This window comes from Leuciscus leuciscus, assembly GCF_965113295.1.
Source record: "Leuciscus leuciscus genome assembly, chromosome: 4".
NCBI lineage: Eukaryota > Metazoa > Chordata > Actinopteri > Cypriniformes > Leuciscidae > Leuciscus > Leuciscus leuciscus.
The window spans coordinates 7,893,895-7,921,389 of NC_138728.1; the positions used below are offsets into that span (position 1 = coordinate 7,893,895).

Here is a 27,495-nt window from a genome sequence, read left to right on the forward strand (position 1 = left end):
CGTATGTTCCAGTGTGACTGTGTATTTCCGTGCGGCGAACACATCCTCAGCCTGACAGATGCAGCAGACCGACGACATGGAGGTACCTTTACTTAATGATTCTAACAGTAACAGACAGAAGTCTCTGGCTCAAGAGAGAGATGGGTTCAGCAATCAGCTGAAGGATTCGGAGGTAATCCGAGCACACTGACAGTTTGCACGGGTAGAGGAGTGTGTGTATATATGTATAAGGTGGCTTGTTGCTGGGGGGCTTTTAAATGCCTCGAGCTGTTATTTTAGAAACATGCATGGTGCTAAAAATACCTTCTCCGTAGGAATTTGATATGGTGTGACTGGCTGATGGTTTTATAGGGGATATACATGCGTTTCATGTGCGTGCCTTTGAAGGGGAAACATGAAGGGTGCATTTGTTTCTCTCTTTAATTCCCACTTCTTCCACTGTATATGTGCACATGCGCATGCAAAATGCTGAGAATGTATGTATTTGGCTCTTAATCATGTGTATACATCACATTAACCCATCAATGTCAGTGGGCATACATTCCAAATGCATTATATGAAAATAAATAATTCGCCAGCAGATTGTATATTACAAATAAATTCAACAAAGTCTATTGAGTCAAAGTCTTGTTTCCACGGTTCTTATATATATATATATATATATATATATATATATATATATATATATATATATATATATATATATATATATATATATATATTTTCAAAACCAGTTTGGTCAATATTAGCCTAATAGTATAGAATATGCATTGGGATATTGGGCTTTAAAGGGGTCAATGGACTTTGTTGAATTTATTTGTAATATACAATTATTTATTTTCATTACATTTATTTAAAAGATCCATCCATCCATCCATCCATCCATCCATCCATCCATCCATCCATCCATCCATCCATCCATCCATCCATCCATCCATCCATCCATCCATCCATCCATCCATCCATCCATCCATCCATCCATCCATCCATCCATCCATCCATCCATCCATCCATCCATCCATCCATCCATCCATCCATCCATCCATCCATCCATCCATCCATCCATCCATCCATCCATCCATCCATCCATCCATCCATCCATCCATCCATCCATCCATCCATCCATCCATCCATCCATCCATCCATCCATCCATCCAAAATAAAAGCAAGCAAATGCATATTTGAGTCTCTCTTTGGCACCGCTCAGGGCATATTCAGTCTTCAAGGACAGTAACACATGTTGTGCTGGAATATGTCCAGCCCAGAGCCATAGAGAGAGAGAGTTGCGACACTCTTTGATGTCGCCGCTATGGCTGTCACGTGGTTCATGTAAGCCCCAATAGTTCCAAAACGTACGCTGGCTGTCATGTTCTTCTATGGGACAGACAGCAGCGATTGCATTATTGAACGGTAAATATAAAATAAAACACACACCCAAGTACTTTTTCAGCTGTTATTGCATTATTGCATTTTGTTAATGTCAGTTTTGCATTTGGAGATAAGTTTTAAGCTATATTTTTGGAGGGAAAAGCTTAGTGTTCATGTTCGCATGGGTAGTAGCACTGGCTTTAGCGGCTCTAACTTAACTTTTCCATATCATTCATCTGATGATGGACGTCTCATGATATTTATTTTAGCACAACTGGGCTGTATTAGGCTATTGATTCCCGTGATTTTGCTTATAAATTTTGATTCAGCCATTAGCCTACCTTCGTGATCACGCAAAGAGGTCTGCCGTGGCGGTCCGTTCAGAATTCGCTTAGAAGCTAGCTCACTTCTTCTGATGAAAGTGGCCACCCCCAGGACCACAACGTGAAACATGATCATGTTAAGACTAAGAATATTATTTTAAGATTAAGGCCATACACATTATCAAAACTATAACAGATTAAAAACGAATTTAAGCATGGCTGATACAAATGAAGGTTTTCAAATAAAATATTTTTTATTAAACAATGACAGACAACAAAAATGTGTGCTTGTGTGTGTGAACAAGAAAAACAAAAACCAGGGGCAGGTGATCCATGAAACAGACAGGACTGGTGATGGCCATAACAATCCTAAAGGTCCAGCATTGTTCTCACAAGCCGCTTCACTCAAGACAATAATAACATAATGAAAAGTTAGTAACGTTATATCCCAAAAAATTAAATTAAATAAAAGTTGCTATAAAGGTGGTAGCGATTCATTACCGAACTCTTAGCTGACGAAGTCGCGCTAGCTAACTAACGTTACTTACTAACGTTAGCTAGCAGGCAGTGCTTGAAAATTGGTTGAAACAACCAACATAAAATATAAATAATTACGCTGTGCATCTACAAATGAAGACCAGTATAAGCATCGCAAAGGGCCTCTGATACAATATAGACAGTTGACTATTCAAAAGAGGTCGATATTTCGGCAACTTAACTCTGGAACAACTCGACGCGCAGCAATGTAAGTGAATGGTGTCCAACGCCCAAATGACAGTGTTTGGAACTATTCCGATCTTCATATCCCGGAAGTAGGCGGTTAAAAGCGCCGCCATTATTTACAACGGAGGTCTATGGGAGTGTCGCAACTCTCTCTCTCTATGGCTCTGGTCCAGCCTAGTGAAGTTATGGTAATGAATTCCTCAACCGTGATCGTTGAGCATATTGAATTTTTTTTTTTTTGAGGAATTAGAGCGTGTTTTACTCCTGCAGCAGACAGTGGTGGGGAGGCGGTTTGAATGTACACAAAAAGCCTTAAAATGATGTGCATGGCTGGAGTTTATGACGAGGAGTGAACCTCGAGGGTCATATATGTGAGTGATCTGTCATTAAACCAGAATGTACTGGATGTGAACCTCTGTGCTTGGTCTTATGATATATGCATGTTAAGATTAGTGATGAATTATTGTATCTGGCTGCATAAAAGGAGTTATGAATATTAAATGATGAATATTGACTGGCGTCTTTTGGTTTTTGGTCCAGTAGGTTAATGCTTGCACAGGGAACCACATTGTACAGCCCTGTTTTGAGATTTGAGATTTACAGCTTATTCCAGTTTGTTTTCGCATGCAACTCTTGTTCAGTTGCTCCTTGTTATGGTTTGGTTGGGCTTTGATTCAGCTGCACTTTGGGCTTTAGATTCAATGTTGAAATTGATGTGAATATACTCAAAATATAAATAGAAAACTGGAATTTTAACCCTGTAAAGCCTGACATATGAAATAAGACTTGATAAGACTTTCAATAAGATGAAAAAAAATCTTATATGTGGGTTTTTTGTTTTTTTACTGATTAAATCTGACTAAATATCAGTGGTCACTCTATATCTGCCTATATCTAAATTTATTTTTTAAAAGATATTTAAATGCTTAGTTTTATGATCAAAGCTCTGTAGTTTTTATTGTGGGGGGCAAAACATAATGCAGTGATGAAAAAATAAATGTTCATCAAAAGATGTATCATATTTTGATACTTGCGTGTCTGAGTAATCCGTGTCATGATTCACGGCATAAATTAGTATTTGGTTTATAGGATGTTCTAGTCTATAAGTATCCACAGTTTACCTTTGGATCAGATGTTTTGGCCCTTGACCTGCCATGTTTTCTCTAAAACCATCAGTATGGCATTGGTTTGTGTTTGACATGAGAGTTCTGCTTCTGGGAGATCAGAGTCGGAGTAACATTTAGGGAAGGTGTCTGTAACGCTGTCAAAAGGAAAGCCCATGTCTCTCTCTATCTCTCTCTCTCTGTCTCTCCCACACAGTTCTCAGTTGGGGCCTTTAACCAGGAGTATCAATGCCATCTGCTCCTGAGGTCCAAAATAAAATGCTCCTGACTGTGCCACACATGTCTGTGACTAGAAAGAGAGAAGAGGGTTAACATGAGAAATCATTAGTTTTGTGTGTACAACTGCATGCATACATAAAATCTGCACATGCATTATGATGATGATGATGATGATGATTATGATGATTTCTCACATTTTGCCCATAAAGCATTATACATTTAAAATTGAAATGTTGTTTTATTTCTAATCAGTAGTTTACACCGATGAGAAACGATTGGCCTGATGCGGACCAGTTATTTTAGTTATTATAATTCATATTTTAAATGAGCTTTTATTTATATATTTTTATGTACATTTTTAGTCATTTTGTAATGAGCTTTTGTCATTTTATTCATTTTTTTATATTGCTATTTAGGTTAAAAAAAATTCATGTTAATTTTAATACAATTTTTAGTCATTTAATATTTGTATTGGTTTAAAAAATATTGCTATTTAGGTTTAAAGCATTTATAAAAAACATTTGTCATTTCATTATGTGCTTTCATTAATTTTTATTTCAGTTTTAGTTTTTATTTATTTCCAATTAATAATTTTAGTGCTTCAACCTAAACTTATTTCAGTTTATTGCAAAGACAACATTTCTAATTTTCAACATCCCATTTCTATTTTTTAAGGTTTTTTTATTTATTTATTTTTAATTATAATAATTTTTTCAGCTTTATTTCAATTAACATAACTGTTTTTAATAGCTTTAGTTAACAATAATAACCCTGACTTACTTTAAGTTTCCTCAATTGGCCGCTGCTAGTAAAGTCATCAATGTATTTTCAGCTAATAGCTGTCAAAGTAAAGAGTAGCCTACTGTAAAAGCACTCTATGAGAAAGTAGAGCGAGGTCAACGATCACTTTGAAAATGATCTCAGGTCTTGAACTCTGTAGCTGAGTCCACCAATATCAAGAGCTCTTTAAGAATCATTGTGAAAAGATGTGGATAACGCTGGCCTGTATGGGTCGGTGGCAAAAAGAGTCCATTAGTCAAAAGGTAGCACGTGAAAGCAAATCTGAGCTTTGTCAAAAAGCATAATAGTGGGTGACCCAGTTGTAATGTTTTTTTGAGGTCAGATGCCTCCATAATTGAGCTTCAGAGTGGTAATTATGGGACAAGTCTAATATAAACATAAAACCATGCAGTGAAGAATAGATAATGCAAAATACAGGGATGAATCATTGTATATTGCTGCATTAAATAAGTTATGAATATTAAATGATGAATATTAACTGGCATCTTTTGATTTTTGGTCCAGATCAATTCTGATACAGGACACATTGTGCAGCCCCATTTTGAGATTTACAAATGATTCCAGTCTGTTTCAAGGCATAGAGGGTTATTCCGCTCTTTCAGTTGCTCCGTGTTTTGGTTTATTTGGGCTTTGATTCAGTTGCACTTTGGGCTTTAGATTTGACGATTGTTCCAGTTTGTCTAAAACACTGTCTTTGTTTAAAACACTGTCTTTTTAATCTTTTTGTCCACTTTCGACCACTTCTGTCCTGATTTCTTTAAGGGGAGGTAAATGTGTGGGTAAATGTATGGGCATTTTCAGATCTTTTGATCTAATGGAGGAAATAAGCTCAAGCACTTTTTATATGAACATGAAAGGAGACTGAAAAACATAAGGAGAGCAGCATCTTAGGGCCTTAGTCTAGCACAGTACACGCAGCAAGTTTAAAAAAAAAAAGTTTTTATATAAATAGAAAAAATAGAATATAAAGTGTTAGTATTAATGGTTCAAGTGTTGATGAAGAAGTTGCATCTTTATATGTTTTTTGAAAATGGCTAAAGACTCAGCTGCTCGTGTTGAGCTAGGCAGGTTATTCCACAGGGAACAGTCAAGGTAAAGGTTTGTGAAAGTGATTTTGTGCCCCTTTGGGATGACGCCTCAAGGCACCATTCACTTGCAGAACTCAAGCTTCTGTAGGGCACAAAAGTCTGAAGTATTGAGTTGAGGAATGGGGTGCGGAGCCAGTGGTTATTCTGTTGGCAAACATCATTGCCTTGAATTTGATGCGAGCCTCTATTGGCAACCAGTGAAAATTAATGAAGAGAGGTGTGACGTGCTCTCTTCGGCTCATTAAAGATCACTCTCGCTGCTGCATCCTGGATCAGTTATAGAGGTTGACAGTACATGCTGGAAGGCCTGCCAGAGACCATTACAATAGTCCAGTATGGAACTATACTTTGGTTAAAAAAAACAAAAAACATAATGAATCAAAGCTCATCACAAGTAGCTCTTCCAAAAGCTGAGGTAAATAGTAATATATACAAGGTGCACACAACAAAACAAAACAAAAAATGTCAGTAGAGAACAGTTACAAACTCTTCCTCTCCCAGAGTCATACACAGACCCACAAAGCTTATTACAGATGCAAACTTAGAAAATCGACCAATATTGTATAGCATCCAGTCACCCTTAACAAGCTATTTATAATTGTTATATTTGGCTTTAATTGTGACTTTTCACTTATGCTGATGTATGCAGTGGTGCTTCTTCATATTTAGATCTTTGTGGCTACTGAGTTACTGTGTGGTACTGCACTGATGGAAATGCTCACTGTCAGTGTGTATGTGTGAGCATGTGTAAATTTCCTTTACATTTCCCACTCTGTAGTTGTTGAAGTACTAGAGTAGTGTGTCCTAGCTACATTTGCATAATTATGCGTTGGAAAAACACATGCTGATGAAATAGTGGAAAGACCTGAAATGCAGTTGGTAGGTGCTCCAGGATGTTAGACATGTGACACTTTCTGTTGTAGCAGTGCAGTTATTGTTTGCTTCTGGTCCGCAGGGGTCCATGGAGTCCCCCAACCTGGAGTTTGAATATGGGGACACAGATGGCTTCACTGCTGAGCTCTCAGGTCAGTCACACAAACATATCTGGGTGAACAATCACTGAATTCGGGTGATTTAATCTTTTAAAAGGATGTATTTAAATAACATATGGAAGCAGCACAAGAACAGTTTTAGATGTTGCAAGAGTTTAAACGTAGATCGAACAGATGTGCATTATATACTGTATATATTTACTGATAAGTTTAATGTTGCAATTTTAACACTAACCCTGTGCATGGTTCTTGTGTTTCATTATAAATTGGAGCTTTTATGCCTTTAATTATACTAAATGTGGCAGTATATAAAGTATTAGGTTACACTTTATTTCAATAGTCCACTTTAGACATTCTAATAACTAACTTATTTATTTGCAACTACATGCTGCCAAACCCATTAGAGTATTGGTAGACTGTTAGGTTAGGGTTAGTAGAGCAAGTTAACGTGTAGTTGCAAAGTTACTTTACATAGAATATCTGTTGGGGGAGCATCAAAATAAAGAGTTATCAAATATTAAGCGGACAGTCTACTCTAATGACTGCCAGTTAACATGTTGCAAAGATACTTATAGTTAGTAGACTGTATGTTGGAAAAGTGTTACTAAGTATTATTATACAATATTATAATTTGTAAATGTTATTTGCTGTTGATGCTTGTTACTATAGTATTTAGGGACAGTTTGAGCCTCTCTGTCTAAATACTCATTATAGTGCATTTTAATTGCCATGTAATGCACAACATGCCAATTAATGTTTAATGAATGTATTTTACTAGCTTTTACCCATGTCATGTGCTTGTTTTCTTTTAATCATGTCTTTTTTTTTTTTGTCTCTTTCTCACAGAGCTGTACAGCTACACAGAGGAACCAGAGTTCAGTCTAAACAGGGATTACTTTGAGGAAGACTTCAAGAATCATGGTAATGTAGCCAGTGTTATATAACAGCTAAAAGTCTAAGTCATATGTTTCTGTAATGCACTGAAAAAAAAAATTGAAAAAAATTTGTTTTGTTTAGTATTTTTTCATTTAAAAAATATCCAAAGATTTTTTTTTACGGGTTCTTCCCACTTTGGAAAATTGTTTTTCATGTTATAAACCTACGGAGGTCTAAGGTACATGGTGATGGAAAAAAATATGAGATGGGAGGAAAATACATATTTTAATGCTGTTGCACTCGCTCGCAAAAGTTTTGCGTTTCCCCGAGAAACGTTGTGTTCTCAAACACAGATAAACAAACAGATCTTTATTTGTTATTGCATCTTCCACACTAACACTAACATCTTAGTGTTTAAGATTTTTGTGCTCAAATTGCATTGTAATTGTAAGAAACTGCTTGGAGTGCAGTTTGGTTAAACCGCTAAGACCAGTCTTACAAGTTAGACATCACTTTTTTTTTTTTAAGACTGTTGGTAAAGTTTTAAAATCAGTTACTTAAAAACATAGATTGGCCTAATATGTGACCCTGGACCACAAAATCAGTCTTATGTGTATTTTTTTTTAAATTGAGATTTATACATCATCTGAAAGCTGAATACATAATCTTTCCATTGATATTAGGTTTGTTAGGATATGACAATATTTGGCCAAGATACAACTATTTGAAAATCTGGAAACTGAGGGTGCAGAAAAATCGAAATATTGAGAAAATCGCCTTTAAAGTTGTCCATTTCTATAGGCGATTGTGCTGCATCCACTCACAAAAATATATTTTTTATATATTTAAGGTGGGAAATTTACTAAATATCTTCATGGATCATGATCTTTACTTAATATCCTTATGATTTTTGGCATAAAAGAAAAATCGATAATTTTTACCCATACAATGTTTTGTTGGCTATTGCCACAAATATACCCGTGCTACTTAAGACTGGTTTTGTGATCCAGGGTCACATATGATACTGAAAAGTAAGACTGAATACCCCTTGACTAACTGCTAGTGGTCATGCTAGATCTTAAGACACTGTCTTAACCTATTGGCTATGTTTATGCAACTGGCCGAAGCTTCATTTCCACCTGTGTCTGAAAGAGAACAGAAATAAAGCCTCAGCAAAATACCACCGTTCTTTTTCTGTGAGAAAAGGAGAAGTTTAATGAATGTTTATGTAGTGACGATATGTGTGTGTGTGTGTGTGTGTGTGTGTGTGTGTGTGTGTGTATGTGTGTGTGTAGCCTCAGGCTTTACCCTGCCTGCTGTGTGAACAAACTCACCTCACCAGACCTCTCTCTCTCTCTCTCTCTCTCTCTCCTATCTCTCTCTCTCTCTCTCTCTCTCTCTCTCTCTCTCATCTCTCTCTCTCTCTCTCTCTCTCTCTCTCTCTCTCTCTCTCTCTCTCTCTCTGTGTACGCCTTGGCACTGCAGTCTCTACTGAATGGAAAAAAGTGCCTGGATCACCCACGTGACGTTAACTTTAGTGCGTTTGTGTGAGCTGTACGTCTGTGTTGATTCTGAAGCAACTTCATGTCACGTGTTGGAGTCGTTTACAAGACACATTCGTACTTTTGAAAGTTGCTGCCGTCCAAAGTGGTCATCTTTTTTTTTCTTTTTTTTTTTTTTTACTTATGAGTTTAATTTTCCACCCTCTCTCAGGCACTTACAAGAAAATAGGTCATTTAAAACTATTCTCATTTGAAATGCACTGCAATAAATGATTATCTTTCTTAGTAGTTTTGTCTTGTTTTCCAGTACAAATATCTCAACATTCTTAAATCAAGATACATTTACTTGAGAAGCAAAATGACTTAGAGGGGTCATGAATTGAGAAATAAAATTTTAACATATAAGAGGTCAATCATGTACTATAAAAATGTCCTGTAAGTTTCAGAAATAAATGCTTCCCTTTATTGAAACCAGGCTCAGATTTCAGGATTTCGTCTCAGTATGACGTAATAGTGTGCCAAAAGACCGCCTCTGCAGAAGAAGATCAACGCCTACTTCCACATCATTGACTCTTTAGCCCTGACCACCGATTTATGTCATGTAGTAGTAAATACGAAAGAGACGCAAACACAAGATAGAGATGAGCAAAGTCAAATATTTGTTTCTTTTGTATATTGTCTTCTGATTCGGGATCTCTGGCTCAAAAGTGTATGGCTGAATTTTTACCAGTTGCCATTTTTCAACATCGGAAATTTTCAAAACTATTCCACGCGTGTAACAGGGACCTTGGCAATTATTTGAATATACAAAACTGTTACCCAATCATGGCAGTGGGCATTTACTTCCCATTTTAAAAGAGAGGGTAAAAAACAGGATAGAAATGAGACTATTACTTCTAAATTAGGATGTTTTTTATGTAAAAATCGTGCTAACATTATGTGGACTTCAGAGAACATTATAAATTTAAGAATGCAGTTCATGACCCCTTTAAGGTATTAAGTCTTTTTATGAAAAATGTATCAAAATGAAGAGAGATCATGCTTAAAATAATAAAAACAATCTGCCAATGGGGTCAGAAAAATACTCTGGATTCAAGGGGAAAACTAGATTTTTCTTGTTTTAACCAAAAATTTTGATACATTTTTCAGAGAAACTAAAAAACGGAAAAATAAATAAAAATAAAATATATATTTGCTTGATTCAAGAATATTTAGACATTAGCCCTGGAAAACAAGATAAAAATACTGAGTTTTGCAGCAAACGTTTCAGCAATACTCCAAGATCAAAATCATTCCCATCAGAAATCAAATGTAAATCTTTCATTGTCAGATGAATGACCTCTGTGATTTAATTTTACACATTCCTTTCACTGAAGACTTTACAGCAGAAATCTGCCACACAAACTCTAATAAGCATATGGCAAATGTTTTACCAAGCGCATTTTCAAACCAGGAAGGTTTGTACAGTAATTTGCATTCATGAATCCCCCTCTCGTATATATAGTTGAGGAACATTTATGAGAAGAAAGGTCAGTGAAGTGAACAAGTATGTGCCGCCCCTCTCACGGATGTTTGAGCAACACAAATCCTGACTAATCTTTCTCACATGTGAGAAATGAACCAGAATGGGAGGTGGTAGAAGAATGGCAGAAATGATCAACATGGACAGAGATTTGATTCTTCTGTCCTCTGCTCTCAGTGAAGGGTCGGAGGTGGATGGAGTTGAGTTTGGAGGAGCAGAGGGCGTATGTCATGAGATTGCTGGATGCTCTGGAGGTCACCGATCGGGACAAGAGGCTCAAAGTGGCCCGGGCCATCCTCTATTTGGCCCAAGGTACGAATATAACACATGCAACCACAATGCAACTGGTGAAACTAGTCAAGAACAAATCATATTTTGCACCCAAATCAAAAGAAAACTATATCTATTTTAGGATCATTAAGGCCATGGCGAAGTTCTTTGTCATTCTTGGCTTAGGGGTAAAAAGAAGTACAAAATACGTGATCAGCAATATACTTTTAGTGAACATCCTGACGTTGATGAATTTAGATGAATATGTAAAGGTCTGCAAAAAATGACTAACCTCCCCAACTCAAAATTTTCTAGTGACTGGTCACTTTTTTTTTTTTTTTCAATTGGCCCAAGTGAAATTCTGTAAATTTAAAATAAAAACTAAAACTGAAATAAAAATGTATTTAACCCAAATGGGGGAAATAACTAATTGCTTGACAAAAGTACATAATGAAATGACTAAAAACCCCTAGAATTAACATAAAATTAAAAGCTAATTTAAAATTATGAATTAAAAAATAAACTAAGCAAAATATTACACTGAGAATTTGCACATAAACCTGCTTAATTGGCATGAAAATAATAGCAAAAAAAAAAGATTTCTTGTTTTTTCTTGCTTCTGTGTGTGTATTAAGGTGTGTTTGACGAGTGTGACACAGAGACCGACGTCCTCTACTGGTCTCGACACAATGTCTTCCTCCTCTACGACATGGGCATCTTCACGGCTCTGCTGGAGCTCCTCAGCATGGAGATAGAGTGAGTGTCTTCATTTCCCAAAATGCCTCAGTCTCTCTGTAGATATCTGTGGCTGAGGCCAGACCATCTGCTCCAGGCAGGGAAAGACTGAAATATTGAAAGAGACAGACAGCGAGGGAAGTGTTTAACAGTGCTTCTATTTTTATTCTCTTTCTCCTGAGGGAGCAGGTTAGAAACGGCTCAGTCATGACTGTGTGTGTGAAACAGTGTTTAAGGGGTTGTGTATCTCTGCAGATCTCCTGGGTGTTGTCCTAATGAGCCGTACACCTTTTCCTTTTCTGTTTCTTAATGCCCGCTGTGTATGGTAGCAGCTGCCTGGGTGGCACAGCGAGCCAGTTCTCTATTTCTATAATTACCCACATTAAGTACACTTCCATGTTAATGGATCTTTCTATTCCATTAAGAGAGTGATATCAGTGATATCAGATGTCTCTCTTAGTATTGCACATACTTTAGAACCACCCAGAACACCCTAAAAAACAACTCAAAAACGAATGTGCAAAGAACACATTAGTAACATCATAGCAACGGCCTGGAGTGGATACCTGATTATAAATCTCACTGGGTCAAAATTGCGTTGTTGAGACAAAGAAACGCAGATAAGTTGCAATGGTGAATAAGGCTATATGTATTTTATTATTACATTTAGAAATAATGTAAAATACCGGTAAACAATTTTAACGGTATTCAGAATAGAAATGCAAAACAAAGTATAAAACTAACGTATATTATGGTGGCATCATATACGGCAAACCTAAACAAATATATTTTAAGCAAAACTGAAACTATATGGGAAATTCACTATACAAATAAGCCTGGGCTCTTGTACCTTTCTCATTCGGCACAAATCCAAATGTGTGCACTTTGCACATGATTTAGAGGCAAAAAAAAAAGATTACATTTATATTTCTTAGAAAAAGCTTCAAAATAATGAAAAAACCCATGAAACATTTTATATTCACATATCCTAATTTTTATTAGAAAAATCTTCAGACATTAACATACAAAAAGAAACCTTTCATAATATAATATAATATAATATAATATAATATAATATAATATAATATAATATAATATAATATAATATAATATAATCAGTGCTGGTATTATTAACTAAAACTATTAAGAATATAAATGACATAAAGCTAAATAAAATATAAATATTAGATGTACATTTATAATTTTCATTTAAGTTAAAAAACAAAAAAATTAAAATGAATTAAAGCTAAAAAGAATCACATAAGAAGCACATAACAAAATTACTAAAACTTAAAATTAAATTGAAACTTAAAAGCTATTAATAATTCAAAATATAAAAAAGTACAAATAATACTAAAATAACACTGAATAATATAATATAATATAATATAATATAATATAATATAATATAATATAATATAATATAATATAATAATCTGACTGTGTCCCTGGTGAACGTAGCTTTTTTTTTCGCAGCACATTTCAGATGATAAACTGCGGCTTATAATGTTTCATATATTAAATGCTAACTTCCGTAGGTTTTGGTTCATCATATTCTTATGAAATGAATATAAGCATCAAAGCAAGATCAAAAAGGCACAATTCTTTTGTGTATCATTCTCATACCTGCTGTCATCTCTGGTCTTTATTTCCTGCACCCCCGCCGTCTCTCTCCGTTTCCTCCTGCTCTTGTGTTCAGAGAGCCTCAGAGTGGCCGTGTTCTGTTCTTCAAAGAAAGCCTGGCCACCATGTGTCTTCTCTTTCAAGCCCCTGCCTGGCGGATTTAATGTATTTGTACCATTGTCCCATCAGCCCACACAGCAGAGCTGAGCTCAGGGAGGCCGTACCGCTGCCTCTTCTACTGTTTATGATGCTGTACATTTAGCCCTCCAGCTTCTCTGAGCATTGATTCATATTTGGCCAAGCACAACATATTCAAATGATCAAGGTTGACAGCTTGTCAGGTGCAATAAGCTAGTATTTGTGCTGCAGAATGAAAGCAAGACATTAGACCACATGCCCTGTTTGCCTCTCACAAGCTCATTTATATTGTATTTTGTGGCGTAATAAAACCATTGGCTGGTTGTAATGGGTCTTTTGATGCAGATGTTATGTAAGGATGTCCGTAGAGTGCTATTTTGAATTAGTATTGTTCCCCTTTCCTCCAGTAATAACCAGGCGTGCAGCACTGCGGTAAGAAAGCCAGCCATTTCGCTTGCAGACAGCACTGAACTCAGGTAAGATGTCCACTGGGAACGAATCATTTTCTTCTTTCACAGACATTCATACGCTCTCTCACAACATGACTTCTTTTCACCCAACCCACAATCCACTTCTCAGATTTACTGAGGCAGCCTCAGATCTTTCTGACGGCAGCCTCATATGCCTTCATGTTTTTGAGCTCAATATATCTGCTCTCTCCAAGCATACATAATTGAGACCTGAATGTTGTTTTCCTGTAAGAAGTAAAGCTGCTGCATTAGCTGATTATAGAAAATACTTGCCTTTGGTCACAATAAACAAAGACTCTCTCTCTCTCTCACTAATACACACGCTCTTACACACAATCACTCGGATTGAAAGTAAAGGGATTTGCATTATGTTCTGAAGGGTTCTTCTGAGCATCATGTATCTGATGATTGAGACCATTCGTGTGGAAATGGAGGGTGACAGTCCTGAGAGAAAGGCAGCCAGAGAGGCCTTCAAAACAGAGTTGGGTGAGAAAGAACTGTGTCCTTAAGTCTTACAGATATACAGAATATAGTGTGTGTGCGTGTGTGTGTGTTGTGTTCGCAGTGGTTGGCTGTTGACCTTCTCTATGGTGCAGTGATTAACCTCCCTCCTCCTCTCAGGTTCACCCCTTTATAACGGAGAGCCTTTTGCCCTCCTCCTCTTCACCATGGTAACCAAGTTCTGCAGTATGAATGCACCCCATTTCCCCATGAAGAAAGTGCTGCTCTTACTGTGGAAGACCATACTGGTTAGTCTCAATACACACACATCAGAATTACTATAGATTATGTTTCAATTTAGATCAAAACTTCGATTTGATTCTGTTCTATTCTATTCTTTTCTAGTCTATTCCGCACATAAATCACTGCTCATTCTATGCTATTCTGTTATGCTGTTATATTCAATTTGATTGCATTTCACTTATAGATTACTTCTATTATTTTCAATTTTATTCTACACATCAATCACTGCCTATTCTATGCTGCTACATTCTATTTCATTCCATTTCACTTATAGATTACTACTTCTATTGTATTGTTTTGTTTTCTATTCTATTCTATTCTATTCTATTCTATTCTATTCTATTCTATTCTATTCTATTCTATTCTATTCTATTCTATTCTATTCTATTCTATTAGATAGAAAAGGTTTTTCATAATACAAACATTGTGTCTATCATGGACTGTTTCAAGTCTAAATCAAGTCAATAACAGACCTGCTTCCGTCGCTATAGTGCTCTGTCCATTGATCTCTGTCTCTGTGTGTTGACGTGCACCTCAGTTCACACTGGGAGGTTTCGAGGAGCTGCAGGAGATGAAGGTGAGGATGAGAGAGCAGTTCAACCTGCCGCCGCTCCCTGAGGACAGCATTAAGGTGGTGCGAAACATGCGAGCCGCCTCACCACCAGCCTCGGCCATGGAGCTCATCGAGCAACAGCAGCAGCAGAAGAGAGGACGCAGGAGCCGCAGGGTACGAGAAGCACACGCCAAACACACAGCTTTCAACGCAGTTGCACAAGCAGAAACCATGTGAAGAAGTACAATCACTGTGCCAGCATGAGTTGAGCTCACTACACACAACCACTGCGCATAAACCTATACAGTCAGTATATGAAATACAAAACACACAAAAAAAATTCTGATCCGTGCTACCTGTTTATACTAATATAATGGCCCACCCAGCCTAAAACACTTACACAACCTTTTAAATAAACACAAAATGGACTACATGCCTGTGTTTTACCACACTCCTGCCCTTAAAGACACTCTGACATTGCAACGGCGATGTCACAATGCGAGTGAAATTTAGCAGTGTACCGATTAGCCGGTCTGTCTGCACAACACTGTGGACCAATCACAGCAGGTTTCACGCTGCAAAAAGATTTTTTTTCTTATTTTTCCAGTACAGATATCTAAGCATTCTTAAAGCAAGAAAAATTTACTGTTGAAGAAATTAAGTCTTGTATTCTATGTTTTTGCTTAAAACAAGAATAAACAAAAAAGTATAAACTTGCTTACATGGATAGTTAATTAGTAAATTTTTCATTAATTATTCACCCTTGTGTCGTTCCAAACCCGGAAGGCTTTCGTTCATCTTTTGAAGATCTTTTGAAGATCTTTTTGATTAAATAATCTGTGAGCTTTCTGTCCCTCCATTTACAGCTACGCAACTACCACTTTGATGCCTCAAAAAGTTCATAAAGAGATCATAAAACCAATCCATATGAATTGAGGGGTTTAGTCCAAATTTTCTGAAGAGACATGGTCGCTTTATATGATGAACAGATTGAATTTATTCACATATAAACATTAATCAATGCACACATCAGTTGTGGTAAACAGAAGCTCAAATGTGTACGCTTGACGTGCGAAAACCAACGAGGTTCATTCTCGTGTTACGCAGCTCGTTTGAGCTTCCGCAAGAGGTTTGTTCTCACATGTCAAGCAGGTTCGGTTGAGCTTCTGTTTTGGTTCGCTGATCAATGTTTATATGTGAATAAAAGCCTAAATTCAATCTGTTCATTTTATTAAGCAATCGTGTCTCTTCAGAAAATTTGGACTAAACCACTTAATTCATTATGGATTAGTCTATTTATGAACTTTTCAGTTGTGTAGCTGACAATGGATGGAGGGACAGAAAGCTCTCAGATTTCATCAAAAAAAATCTTAATTTGTGTTCTGAAGATGAACGAAAGCCTTACGAGTTTGGACAACATGAGGGTGAACTATCCCTTTAATGTTGATCCATTTTTAAGATCTTAGTCATTTTGCTTCATAAGTAAATGTATCTTGATTTAAGAATGTCTAGATATTTGTACTGGAAACTAAGACAAAAATAATGAGTAAGAAAATCTCTTTTTTGCAGTGCACAGTTTTTGACTTTCCTCTGTCTCCCTCTCTACTCCCTTCTGCCCTTTTCTCTCTGGGTTTTGGTTTTCCTGTTGGCTCATTCCCATCTCTTCCTTGTGTCCCTACAGAGTGCCTTTGTTGATAGCTTGGAAGGAGACAGTCCATATGCCAAGAAACAGGTCTTTACCCTAAACCCCTTTTGTGCATTTTCTTTGTTGTGGGCCGGCCTTGCACTCTTCCACTCTCTTTTCCTTCACAGCAATTTGTTTTTCCTTTGAAACTTGATTTGGGGAAGGGAAGGGTTCTGAGAAATACAGCTGACCATGGCTACCGGACATTAGCAAAACTCTCTCTCCTCCTCCTATCTTTCCATTTGCACATCTTTCCACACATTCTCAGTCAATGAGATCCACATAGACACACTACGGCTCCCACTAGCTAGCAGAATGGCTTCTTCTCATAGGCAACCAATCACAGCTGAGTCACCTTTGCTCATGGCCTCAGCACCGCCCACAGACAACCTCATACATTGACTGCACTGGAACAAAGGATGACGCTCCACTAATGCACCTCATGCCTGCTGCTTGCTCTGAATCTTGCCATTCATCCGTTTGCACAACACTAGAGATGTAAAGAACTTGTTTTTTGTGCCTTAGTTGAACTGAATCTGCACAGGAATGTTGAAAAAGGAGTTGCAGTGTTGTATCTAGAATGTACGAGTCCCCAAAATTGCGTCAAGGATTCAAAGTTTTTGTGATGCTTATCATTTGCAGGTTTACGGAACGGTAAGTTTCAGCAATAAACTCTAACTAATGGATGGGGAATGTAATCTGAAGACTAAAAAAATGAAAAATGACCACAAGTAAGTGGGTGACCCTTATGTGAGTCTCGTTCAGTGACTGTAAACATTTGAAACCTCTAATTCAGGATGTTTCAGTTTGGACAGTTGACATTTTATTTGACATAAAAAGGATGCCAAATGAAAAAACGTAATTTAAAAATTATAACACACCAATCGGTCGGCCGTTGGTGAGCGTCTGTCGGGCTAGTTTTTGCGGTGTATTCAAGTGTAGCATTTTGGTCAAGATGCAGCCTACGCTAGGCGACAACACAATAGCCTTTCGTCACCAATGTCGGTTTGGTGTGTTACGGCCTTTAAAACGTATAAATGAGACTCGATATCAGGGTCCAGAGTAATATACACATTTGCAACTTGATGTTAAACTCTTTCTTCTTCTCTTGCAGCCCCTGGTCAAGCAGGACAGCCTGGACACTTACAACGAACGGGACCCTTTCAAGAATGATGATGCCCGGGATGAGGAAGATGACCCAGAGGATGTGGACAGTGGCATCGAGGGAGAGGTCGACCCTCTCGACAGAGACGTCATCATCCAACCGCCACCGCCACCACCACCGCTGCGACCCCCGACTGAGAGAGTGTCCTTCCCCAAGGGCCTGCCCTGGGCCCCCAAAGTCAGGTAGCGTACAAGATCTTTTCTTCAAATGTGACTCTACAAGATGGCCAGAATGACCATAAACTCAGGGCTTTTTTCGCTGGTTTCAAAACACACACCACGCTGGATATTACCTGCCATTCATTTTCACTTAAATTTAATGCTTTAATAGTTAGTAATGCTTGGAAAAACTCCTGAGATCCAAAAGATAATGTCAGCGACTTACCAATGATGCATCAACCTCACATTTGCATAGGCTGTACTATTTGAATTCATGATTGGTTGACTGCCAAATTTAAATATTAAACAAAACGATTAACCAATTACTGGTCATTTCAAATAAGCGTTTCTGTTCAGAATGATTGAACTTTATTTACTTTTTTGTTCCTGGTAAAGTTTTTGTTTTTGGTTCAAAGCCCTGCATAAACTGTACTATATCGAATATGACTGTGTGTTTTCAGAATCTATCAATTTGCAATGAGTTCAGGGAGACTCAAACTACTGTTCAAAAGTTTGTAAGGGGTTAATAGGTTTTTTTTTTTATATGTTTTTGAAAGAAGTATCTTATGCTCACCAAGGCTGCATTTATTTAAAAAAAAAAAAAAATACAGTAGCAATGTTTTCATCCACCAATTTTTATGCGCATCCGATATGAAGACATGCGCATAATTATGATGGAAATTGTACGATGGAATACATTTACTGAATAAATCCCTCTGCGAAACAAAAAAATCACATGACTTTGCCTCAACAGAGGATGTGATTGGATAACTGGACTAACCAGCGGACCAATCGCATTGGTTGCCTCTCAAATGTTGGTTTGGTTATTCTGAAATCTGAAGTCTGTTAGTCAATGTTAGTCAAAGTCTGTCATCAAAATGATTTGGTTTAATTCCCTTCCAGAAACAGATAACATGACAGCATTTACTGCGTTTCATCTTCGCACTCTGAGGTGCAAGTCATTTATGATGTAGGAAAAAGAGCCATAGTAGCTTCCCCTATTGCAGTAACATTTTTATTACAGAAATTTTGTGACAATTTCCCAGGAAGTGATGAATTTGTTCTCCTGAACACATGATGTGGAAACGCTGCTTTATTCGCAAATGTTTTCATGCAATATTCCAATTTTGCGCATAAGTTAAATTTGCAACTTTGTCATGAGAACAGTAATATTCTGAAATATTTTAAATAACTGTTTTGTATTTGAATATATTTTAAAATGTAGTGTATCTGATGCTCCATACTGTATCTGTAGAGACTCGTCCAACTGCCTAGAAAAATCTACTTCAGCTCCTGTGCTAGAAATACAGGCTCCAGTATGTCTGGCTTAAATAATGCATATTTGTGGACAGAGACAGATGAACATGGAGAAACATAGAGGAAGAAAGGAAAGATGAATTTGGAACAGTGAAAGCTGTGACAGACACAATTGATCAAATCCTCTTGATTATTTGTCATGCAGTACAGTATTTACTTGTGAATTGTAACGCTGTGCTGAGCTGCGCTGCTGCATGAAGATGAGAAGGATAGGGTGGCGGAGGGGGTGTTGCAGCAATTTAAAGAGGTTAGCGTAAAGATGACAGTCCTGAAGGGATGCCTTTACGTTGATCTTTTTGATGTCTGTTGGTAGCAGTCCTGTCCTAAACTAAGAAAAAGCTGTTTATAGCAAAACCAACTCCTCATGTAGTCCATTCCCGTCTTTCTTCCACAGAGAGAAAGACATCGAGCACTTTCTGGAGACCAGCAGAAATAAATTTATCGGCTTCACCTTGGGAAAGTGAGTCTTTGATCAGTTCACCTGGGCTAAAGCTCCTCCACTGAGGTTACAAATCTATGATAACCTATAATAAAAGTCACCTTCATTATCATTAAATCAGTATACTCTGCTGTTTCTGTTTTACAGTGTGTATTTGTTCTTTCCGATGTTATTTTAGTGATACTGACACTCTGGTTGGGTTACCTCGGCCCATACATGAGAGTGTAAAGACTCTGAAACAGGTGAGCATGGAAACATTTTTGTTTTTAAGTATTCTCATAGACAGCTGAGGATTAAAGGGGGCCTATTATGCCCTTTTAAATTTTAAATTTTCTTTAGTGTGTAATGTTGCTGTTTGAGCATGAAAAATGTCTGTAAATTTATAAAGTCACTCATATCAGTGCGCACTGTTTCTGAACTCCCTGAAACGCCTCCATTGTATTCTTGAGTTTTCTTCTGGGAACGAACACGTCACAATATTCCTCATTTAAATAATTCCCGCCCAAGGCATACGCAGAATAAAGGGGCAGGGCCTGGTTGAGTTAGTTAGTACTGGGTTAAAACTCGCTGTTCTGGTAAGGGGCGTGGCATTTCCCAAACACGCTCAAAGCGCTTGACCAATCACAACACACTGCTCCAGCCAACCAATCAGAGCACGTTGTGCTGTTTGGAAGGAGGGAGACAGGAACTTAACAGAGCTTACTGACAGACCGGGAAGCGAGGTGCTGCAACAATGTCAAATATGTGAAAAATCAAGCTTGAAAACCTATTGTAGTAGACCCCAAAAACAAAATCAAGATTTTTGAGAAAAAGAATAGGTTTTCTTTAACAAAGATGGTTTGAACATTACTATAAATATGCATGAATACTAAATGGTCATTTTCTATTGAGACTCCATAAGTGGATTATATCTGTCGGGTTTACCAGCTGTTCTGCCACAGATATGCATTGACGTGAATCCAGTGGTATAATGCGTGCTCTATTGGGGCTCTTTCAGCCAATCACAGTTTAGATATCCATCCTTGGTCACCATGGCAATTCTCTCTCACTGATCCCTTTCTCTCTCAAGCACAAGTATGTCTCCATAGCGGAGGTCCAGATCAAGAGAGAGGAGGAGCTGCAGCAGTGCCCCATGACTATGGTAAGTGACTCAAGTTCCCTGTTCTTGTGCATTTATTACTGGTTATTATGCATATGTGCATTTATTATCTGATTAAGCTGTCAATCGGAATTGTCTCTTTTGATTGGCTAGGGTGAGGAGGAGGTGGAAGAAACACCTGCAGAGATTCTATATTTGGGGATGTTGCCCAGCCTCTCACAGTATGTTGTAAGTGTCCCCTACACTTCATCCCCTACACAGCATCTGAGTGTGTTTTTGAACATTTTCTTTCTGATAATATTTTACAGCTCTATCTCTCTTTAAGGCCAGACACTACAGGCAAAAACATTAGTTTTTTCATGCACTGGTCAGTTTTGAGAATTTGGGCTATTTTAAAACGTAGTTGCTGACTAGTGGAAAGAAAACACTCCCAAAGCCTGGTTCACACGGGACGATTTTAAAATTGTCGGCCGATTTTCCAAACCTGAGAGACCCCACACACGGGGATAAAAAAATCACGGGTCTAAACAGTTTTGGTCGTACAGTGTGTGGTGCGCAGCCACACGGCAAAATCAACACATCACACACGAACCGATTTGACTCCCGAGCATTCCCAGATCAGACGGGAAATCGTGCAAAATACCTCGAGATCAAACGTGACTTCAGAGTAAAAAATCATGGCGGACGAAGAGGATGCAGTGGCAATAGTTTGTAGTTTGTTTTTAACCGGACAAAAACGTTATCAAAAGAAAAGGCGATGATCTCTGACGTCCACCGGACTTTCTGGTGCGCCATGCCGCCTGCTGTTTTGATTATATTTCCCGGTGTTTCCTCGCCGCCTCGTCACCTCGCTTTCTGATTGGCTACACTCCACAGTCCACAGGCTGCGTGCTCGGGGGACACCACACACGAGAAGAAATCGGGCCAAATAAATCCAACATGTTGGATATCCCCGATTTGAGATCGGAGCGGTCCCGACGTCCTTCCGAGCAGACGAGAGCAGCCTTAACACACCACACATGGCAGGAATATCTGATCAGATTATTTTACGATAATCAGAGCATCCTTAAGATTGTCGGAAGGGGTGAATCGGGGCTAAAATCGGCCTAATTATCCTGCCGTGTGAACCAGGCTTAAGTGTTTATTTTATTGCACTTTATCTATTATTTGCATCGTCATTTCAAGTTTTCTCAAAATGAGTCAGAAATGTCCACTTCAGTAGTATTTACTTACAGCAAACTTTCCAGTTTTATTCCTATCTATATTCTGATTTATGGAATAATAAGAGAATTCCCCTCTGTAAAAACCTTTGACTCTAATATTTCGATAAAATGAAACCAGAATTTTTTTTATTTTACCAATGCTCCGATTGTCCAAAAACACGTTCCATAGAAAAATCGTGAAACTCTGCTCCCTGATCTACTTCCCAATATTGGATTATGCATAACATTTGGTAATAGTGTAGGGCTAAATGCATGCAACCATTCAGACAAAACAGGTAGGAGTGTTGCACTAATGTTATTCTCTTTGTAGATTGCTCTTTTGAAGCTGCTTCTGGCTGCAGCTCCAACCTCCAAAGCAAAGACAGATTCTATCAACATCCTAGCCGACGTTCTGCCAGAGGAGATGCCGTAAGTCTACACCCAAACGCACATACAACAGAGACTAAAATAGTGCATGAAAAGATCAGGGCAGTTTGTTTTAGATGCACAGCAAACATTTGCCATATTTGTGTGTGAAACAGAATCACCGTCCTCCAGAGCATGAAGCTGGGCATTGATGTGAACAGACACAAGGAGATTATCGTCAAAGCGATTTCAGCTCTCCTGCTACTGCTGCTCAAACACTTCAAACTCAACCACATATACCAGGTCAGACTCTCTCTCCCCCCTCTCTCTTTATTTTCCATTCCTTTCTCTGCTTGTGTCTCTCTGATGTCCTGCACTTGACTGACCCTGCATTCTTCTGATAGGCTCGCCGTCAAAGCACCATTGATCTCAAGACAACTACAATGAGAAAAGCTCTTAAATTAAAAAAAGATACTATAATGCATCAGTAAGAAAGACAAATATTTCAAACTAAAGAGAGGATTTAGATCTTTTTCAGCTCGACCAGTAAAACCCACTCGGATGCTAAGAAATCGGAGAATTTCTCTCCTCGTACATCAGATAATTTAAAAATATTAGCAGGGTACAAGAACAAAGTGTCTTGCCAGCACAGTTCAGACTAATCCTGTATGATGAGCGTGACAAATTATAAAAAATGAACGTGGGTGTTTTTTTGTTTTTTTTTAAGTGTCGCCCTCTATTGGTGGAGAATAGAAGCAGTGATAAATAGCTCTGCAGTGGGAAGAGTTTTATAACGCACTTATTTTGTCATGCCAGTTAACCCCTTCTCACACTCGACTTAAAGGATCACATCTTCATACAGCACTGAATAATCAGCTACTAAAGGCAGTCACGCACCTCTTTTCCTTCTCTTTCCATTTCAATTACCCAATCACTCATTTGCTCAGATTAAACAACATTGCTGATCCACCGATATATCCCGCTGAGCTGATGTACAGTTAATTCTGGGTAGCTCTTTGACAGAAGTTTGCCCATTGATAGCTTAAGCCGTGATAAATGGAGAACCAACTGGAGGAGACAAATCACTCTTCAGTATGCATCTCAGTCTCAGATGAATGCCTTACAAATGAAAGCCTAATGAAAGCTCATGTGAGAACAAGAGAAGTTGGCAGTTAATTGATATTATGAGCCAAACTGACTTCCTCTCTATGTAACACACTGGATTTAAATGGCCATTCCTCCTTATATTAAAATGTAGTGTTGTTCATATGCTGAAGATTTTTATGAAGTACTTTATTTATGAACATGATGTACTGAATGTTTTGTTTTTTTACATCCCGAACAGTTTGATTATGTGGCTCAGCACCTGGTGTTTGCCAACTGCATCCCCCTCATCCTCAAATTCTTCAACCAGAACATTATGTCTTACATCAGTGCCAAAAACAGGTAGACATTTAGATTTATGCTCATCTAAACCAACTCCTGTGTCCGTAATTTGTTTTAAAAAAACATATTGTGTTTTCTGATGGCAGCATTTGTGCCCTGGATTTCCCACATTGTGTGGTTCATGAAATGCCTGAACTCACAGCTGAAAGCCTGGTAATTATACAAAACACTGCTTTTATTTTGTCAGTTTTTTTTTTACTTAAACTCCAGATAATATTTTATAGGTGACTGAAAAGATAAAGATGTTAATTTGAATGTTGTTAAGACGGTGAATGTGTGTCTGTGTGTGTAAACAGGAAGCTGGTGACAGTAATCAGTTTTGCTGGCGTAATCTCTTCTCCTGCATCAACCTACTGAGGATCCTAAACAAAATCACCAAGTGGAAACACTCGAGAACTATGGTGAAAGAAAGAAAATATTCATTAAGCATTAAGTATCATTTTCTAATCCATATCTATGCCTCCTTCACAAAATGTGAATGAATTTCTTTGTTAATTGTTGCATTCATATGAATGGTTTTGTTTACAATTTACATTGGTTTTTGTTGGTTGTCTTTCCTTTACAGATGCTTGTGGTGTTCAAATCTGCTCCCATCCTGAAGAGGGCACTCAAGGTCAAACAGGCCATGATGCAGCTCTATGTTCTCAAACTCCTCAAGATCCAAACCAAGTATCTGGGGCGCCAGTGGAGAAAGAGTAACATGAAAACCATGTCCGCCATCTACCAGAAAGTCAGACATCGGCTCAATGACGACTGGGCGTATGGGAATGGTAAAAATCTGTTTTGTTTTTTTACTTAAGGGAGGAAGACCCTATGGAAAGTGTACCGTAGGATCAGATTCCAATTTAGAATGTTTCAGATGTGTCCTTGAACATGAATCATAGTGAATCATAGTGAATCATGAGTCATTCACTGCATTCAAAATTAAAATACTTCCCCTAACTTTAGTGTGCGAAAAACAATACGCCAACAGAGTAGGATGTCCGAATACATAGTATTTAAAAAACAGTAGGCAAAAAGAAGTAACGCAACTGACACTGTAGGTCACATGACAGTGACAACATGGCGGATGTCCAAATGTCATCCATACTATATAGAATGCACTTTAACGGGTGCGCAGTGAGTTTCAAACCAAATGTAGTACCTACTATACAAGCTGTGTCCCAATTCAGAGGCTGCATCCTTCAAAGGCCGAATGCGTTTGAGCGGCTTGACGAAGGCTATCCCATTTCGAATGTTCCTTCAAATGCAGCCTATAAATGTATTGTTCGTTTCCCGGGTCGTTAAGGATAGAACGGATGGATCCTTCTCACAGCCTAGCCAATCCCAATAATCATTGTGCTCTGATGAGGAATACATTTTTTTTGAGAGAAAATTCTGGATTACCCTTTTAGGGTTTGATATACAGGAGTTTCAGGCCGATTTATGCCCGATTTACTCCTCCCGACAATCAGAGAAAAAAATCACGTCCATCGCATCGGTCAGTTCTAATGTTCAGCCCAGATTATTAAGTGACTGAACTTTTGAAATGGAGAACAGCGAAATAACAATCATCTGTACTGGTCCGGTGGACAACGGAGATGGAGTACGGCTGGTCGAAATGTGGCAACAACACGACTTCTTTTATAATATCTCCTCATATAATGTCTACAGCCAGTTGCCGCGACACCGTATCCATTTTGTTTACATCCGCTTCCCCGTGAGATGCTAAATCTGGCATGTTAAGAAAGAATGTCTTGTAGTGTGAGGTGCGCCAGGATTTTCAAATCATGTAGTGTGTGTAGGTTTGAGATTTGAAAGAAGAAAATCTGTGAAGATTCTCTTCATATGCGTGATGCAACCAGATTTCACAATCGGTTAAGATTTAAAAACTCCTGTAGTCTGAGCCCGGCTTTACTTGAATATCTAATGGTGTAAGGTATATATTGACAAAGGTCCTGGACTTCGAAAGCGTGGGCTTTAAAGTATGTGCACTTCGAAGGATGCAGCCTCTGAATTGTGACACTACTACAGTATGCGATTTCAGTTGCAGCGATAGTGTTCCACATTACCTGTATATATGTAATACATACTGTGTGTCATAGCTTTCAAATGCTCTTATTTCCTTCTCTTCTCCCAGATATCGACGCTCGGCCGTGGGACTTTCAGGCGGAGGAGTGTGCACTGCGCGAGAGCATCGAGAAATTCAACACGCGGCGTTACGATAAGAATCAGAACAATGAGTTTACGCCAGTGGACAATTGCCTCCAAAGCGTTCTAGGTCAGCGCGTCGACCTGCCCGAAGACTTCCATTACAGCTACGAGATGTGGCTTGAAAGGGAGGTGTTCTCCCAACCTATTCAGTGGGAAGGTCTGCTACAGGCCCAGTGATCCTACTGTGATGATCATAGGACTTTTGTTTCTTATTAAACCGACACAATTACTGTGGCTTACGATCGACAGAGAAATGTTTAAAGCACTGAGGGTCTGCCGTTCCTGTTCTGTAATGAATTCTTGTAAATATATGTATATGTGATTATGGAATGGTGGTCTTCCTTTGGTAATGGAATGAAAGAATGATATCTTCTCCAATAACTGAAGCACACTTTGTATAATGACTGCATAACTACAGTATTCTAACATAGGCTATATACTATTTTGAAATGATCAATATTTATTTATATGGTCACTCACTGTGTCTAACTGTGGAAATGTTTAATTTGTATGTAAATATGATCACTTCATTAGGTTGTGAGGTACCCCCTGATTCTGAGGTAGGGTCCCTCTTGAAAAGCTGTTGTGTCATTCAGAGTTCATGTGTTAAAACTCCACTGGTTATTTATTTATCTCTGTGGCATCATGTGTTAAACAGGAGGACGTCTATGTTCTCGAGAAAGCAGTGAGTCACCTCTTTTTGTCCCCATGTAGCACTGCACCACACAAAGACCCCTGAGCAGCACAATACACACATTCAAAGTGTCCTTGGTGACTTTATCGTCACCCACACTAGACATGTCACTCATTAAATGGTGCTGGTTTTTAACGCTTCGTTTCATCTTCTTGTTAATTGTCACACATTTTTTTCTGAGATTATATGACAAGTTCTTGTGAAGCACTGTAAGAATAATTTGTGCTCTCTCCATCAAAACAGTGTTATATATGGCACCTCATCATGTTCATCAGGTTTATTTTACTGGGTTTGTCTTGCATATCATTTCTTGATTTTTATATTCTCATTGTTTTGTACTAAATGAAGGTGCTGTGTAAATGAAACTACCTATGATGATCCATGCCAAATATAGCACTACCACATTTTTTTGATATGTACACTAATTAGTTGTATTTGTACAGACTGCACTGTAAGTGAATGTGGCAAATTGATGTAAGAGTCTTTAATAAATTATAAATGGAGTTAATCATTACCTTGAGTAACATAACTCATTGTCAGTATTTGTGTGTGTGTGTGTGTGTGATAGGATAAAAAAAAAAGATTCATAAAAACTGTACAATTTTGTTGTTACTGGCTCTGTTGTTCCTGACTTTTCTCTTTGAGTGACCTCTGATCCAAG

At 38.0% G+C, this 27,495-nt stretch overlaps 1 protein-coding gene across 3 annotated transcripts; it reads left to right on the forward strand.

The window, feature by feature from the left end:
- On the forward strand, positions 1–27,363 carry strip2 (striatin interacting protein 2). Of its 3 annotated transcripts, none has more exons than XM_082168038.1 (22): positions 1–82; positions 6,602–6,671; positions 7,485–7,559; positions 10,716–10,850; positions 11,444–11,564; positions 13,712–13,780; positions 14,154–14,260; positions 14,396–14,523; positions 15,057–15,245; positions 16,753–16,803; positions 17,870–18,102; positions 19,790–19,855; positions 20,013–20,076; positions 20,904–20,975; positions 21,087–21,161; positions 22,467–22,564; positions 22,678–22,804; positions 23,847–23,947; positions 24,034–24,100; positions 24,244–24,348; positions 24,513–24,717; positions 26,067–27,363. In XM_082168038.1, the coding sequence occupies exons 1-22, from the start codon at positions 59–61 to the stop codon at positions 26,315–26,317; spliced, it is 2,433 nt and encodes an 810-aa protein (XP_082024164.1). In that variant the 5' UTR covers positions 1–58; the 3' UTR covers positions 26,318–27,363. The 3 variants fall into 3 exon arrangements, with proteins under 3 accessions (XP_082024164.1, XP_082024162.1, XP_082024163.1); XM_082168036.1 differs by having other exon boundaries at positions 25–172; XM_082168037.1 differs by lacking the exon at positions 16,753–16,803 and having other exon boundaries at positions 25–172.
- Positions 27,364–27,495: the final 132 nt, after the last annotated feature.

What these genes read in the sequence shown, in the direction of transcription:
- strip2 (XM_082168036.1), top strand. Translation starts at nt 59, where the DNA reads ATGCAGCAGACCGACGACATGGAGGTACCTTTACTTAATGATTCTAAC. An exon ending in ATCAGCTGAAGGATTCGGAG is followed by an intron (nt 173 to 6,601) that starts GTAATCCGAGCA and finishes TCTGGTCCGCAG; the next exon opens with GGGTCCATGGAGTCCCCCAA. An exon ending in GCAGACAGCACTGAACTCAG is followed by an intron (nt 13,781 to 14,153) that starts GTAAGATGTCCA and finishes TATGTTCTGAAG; the next exon opens with GGTTCTTCTGAGCATCATGT.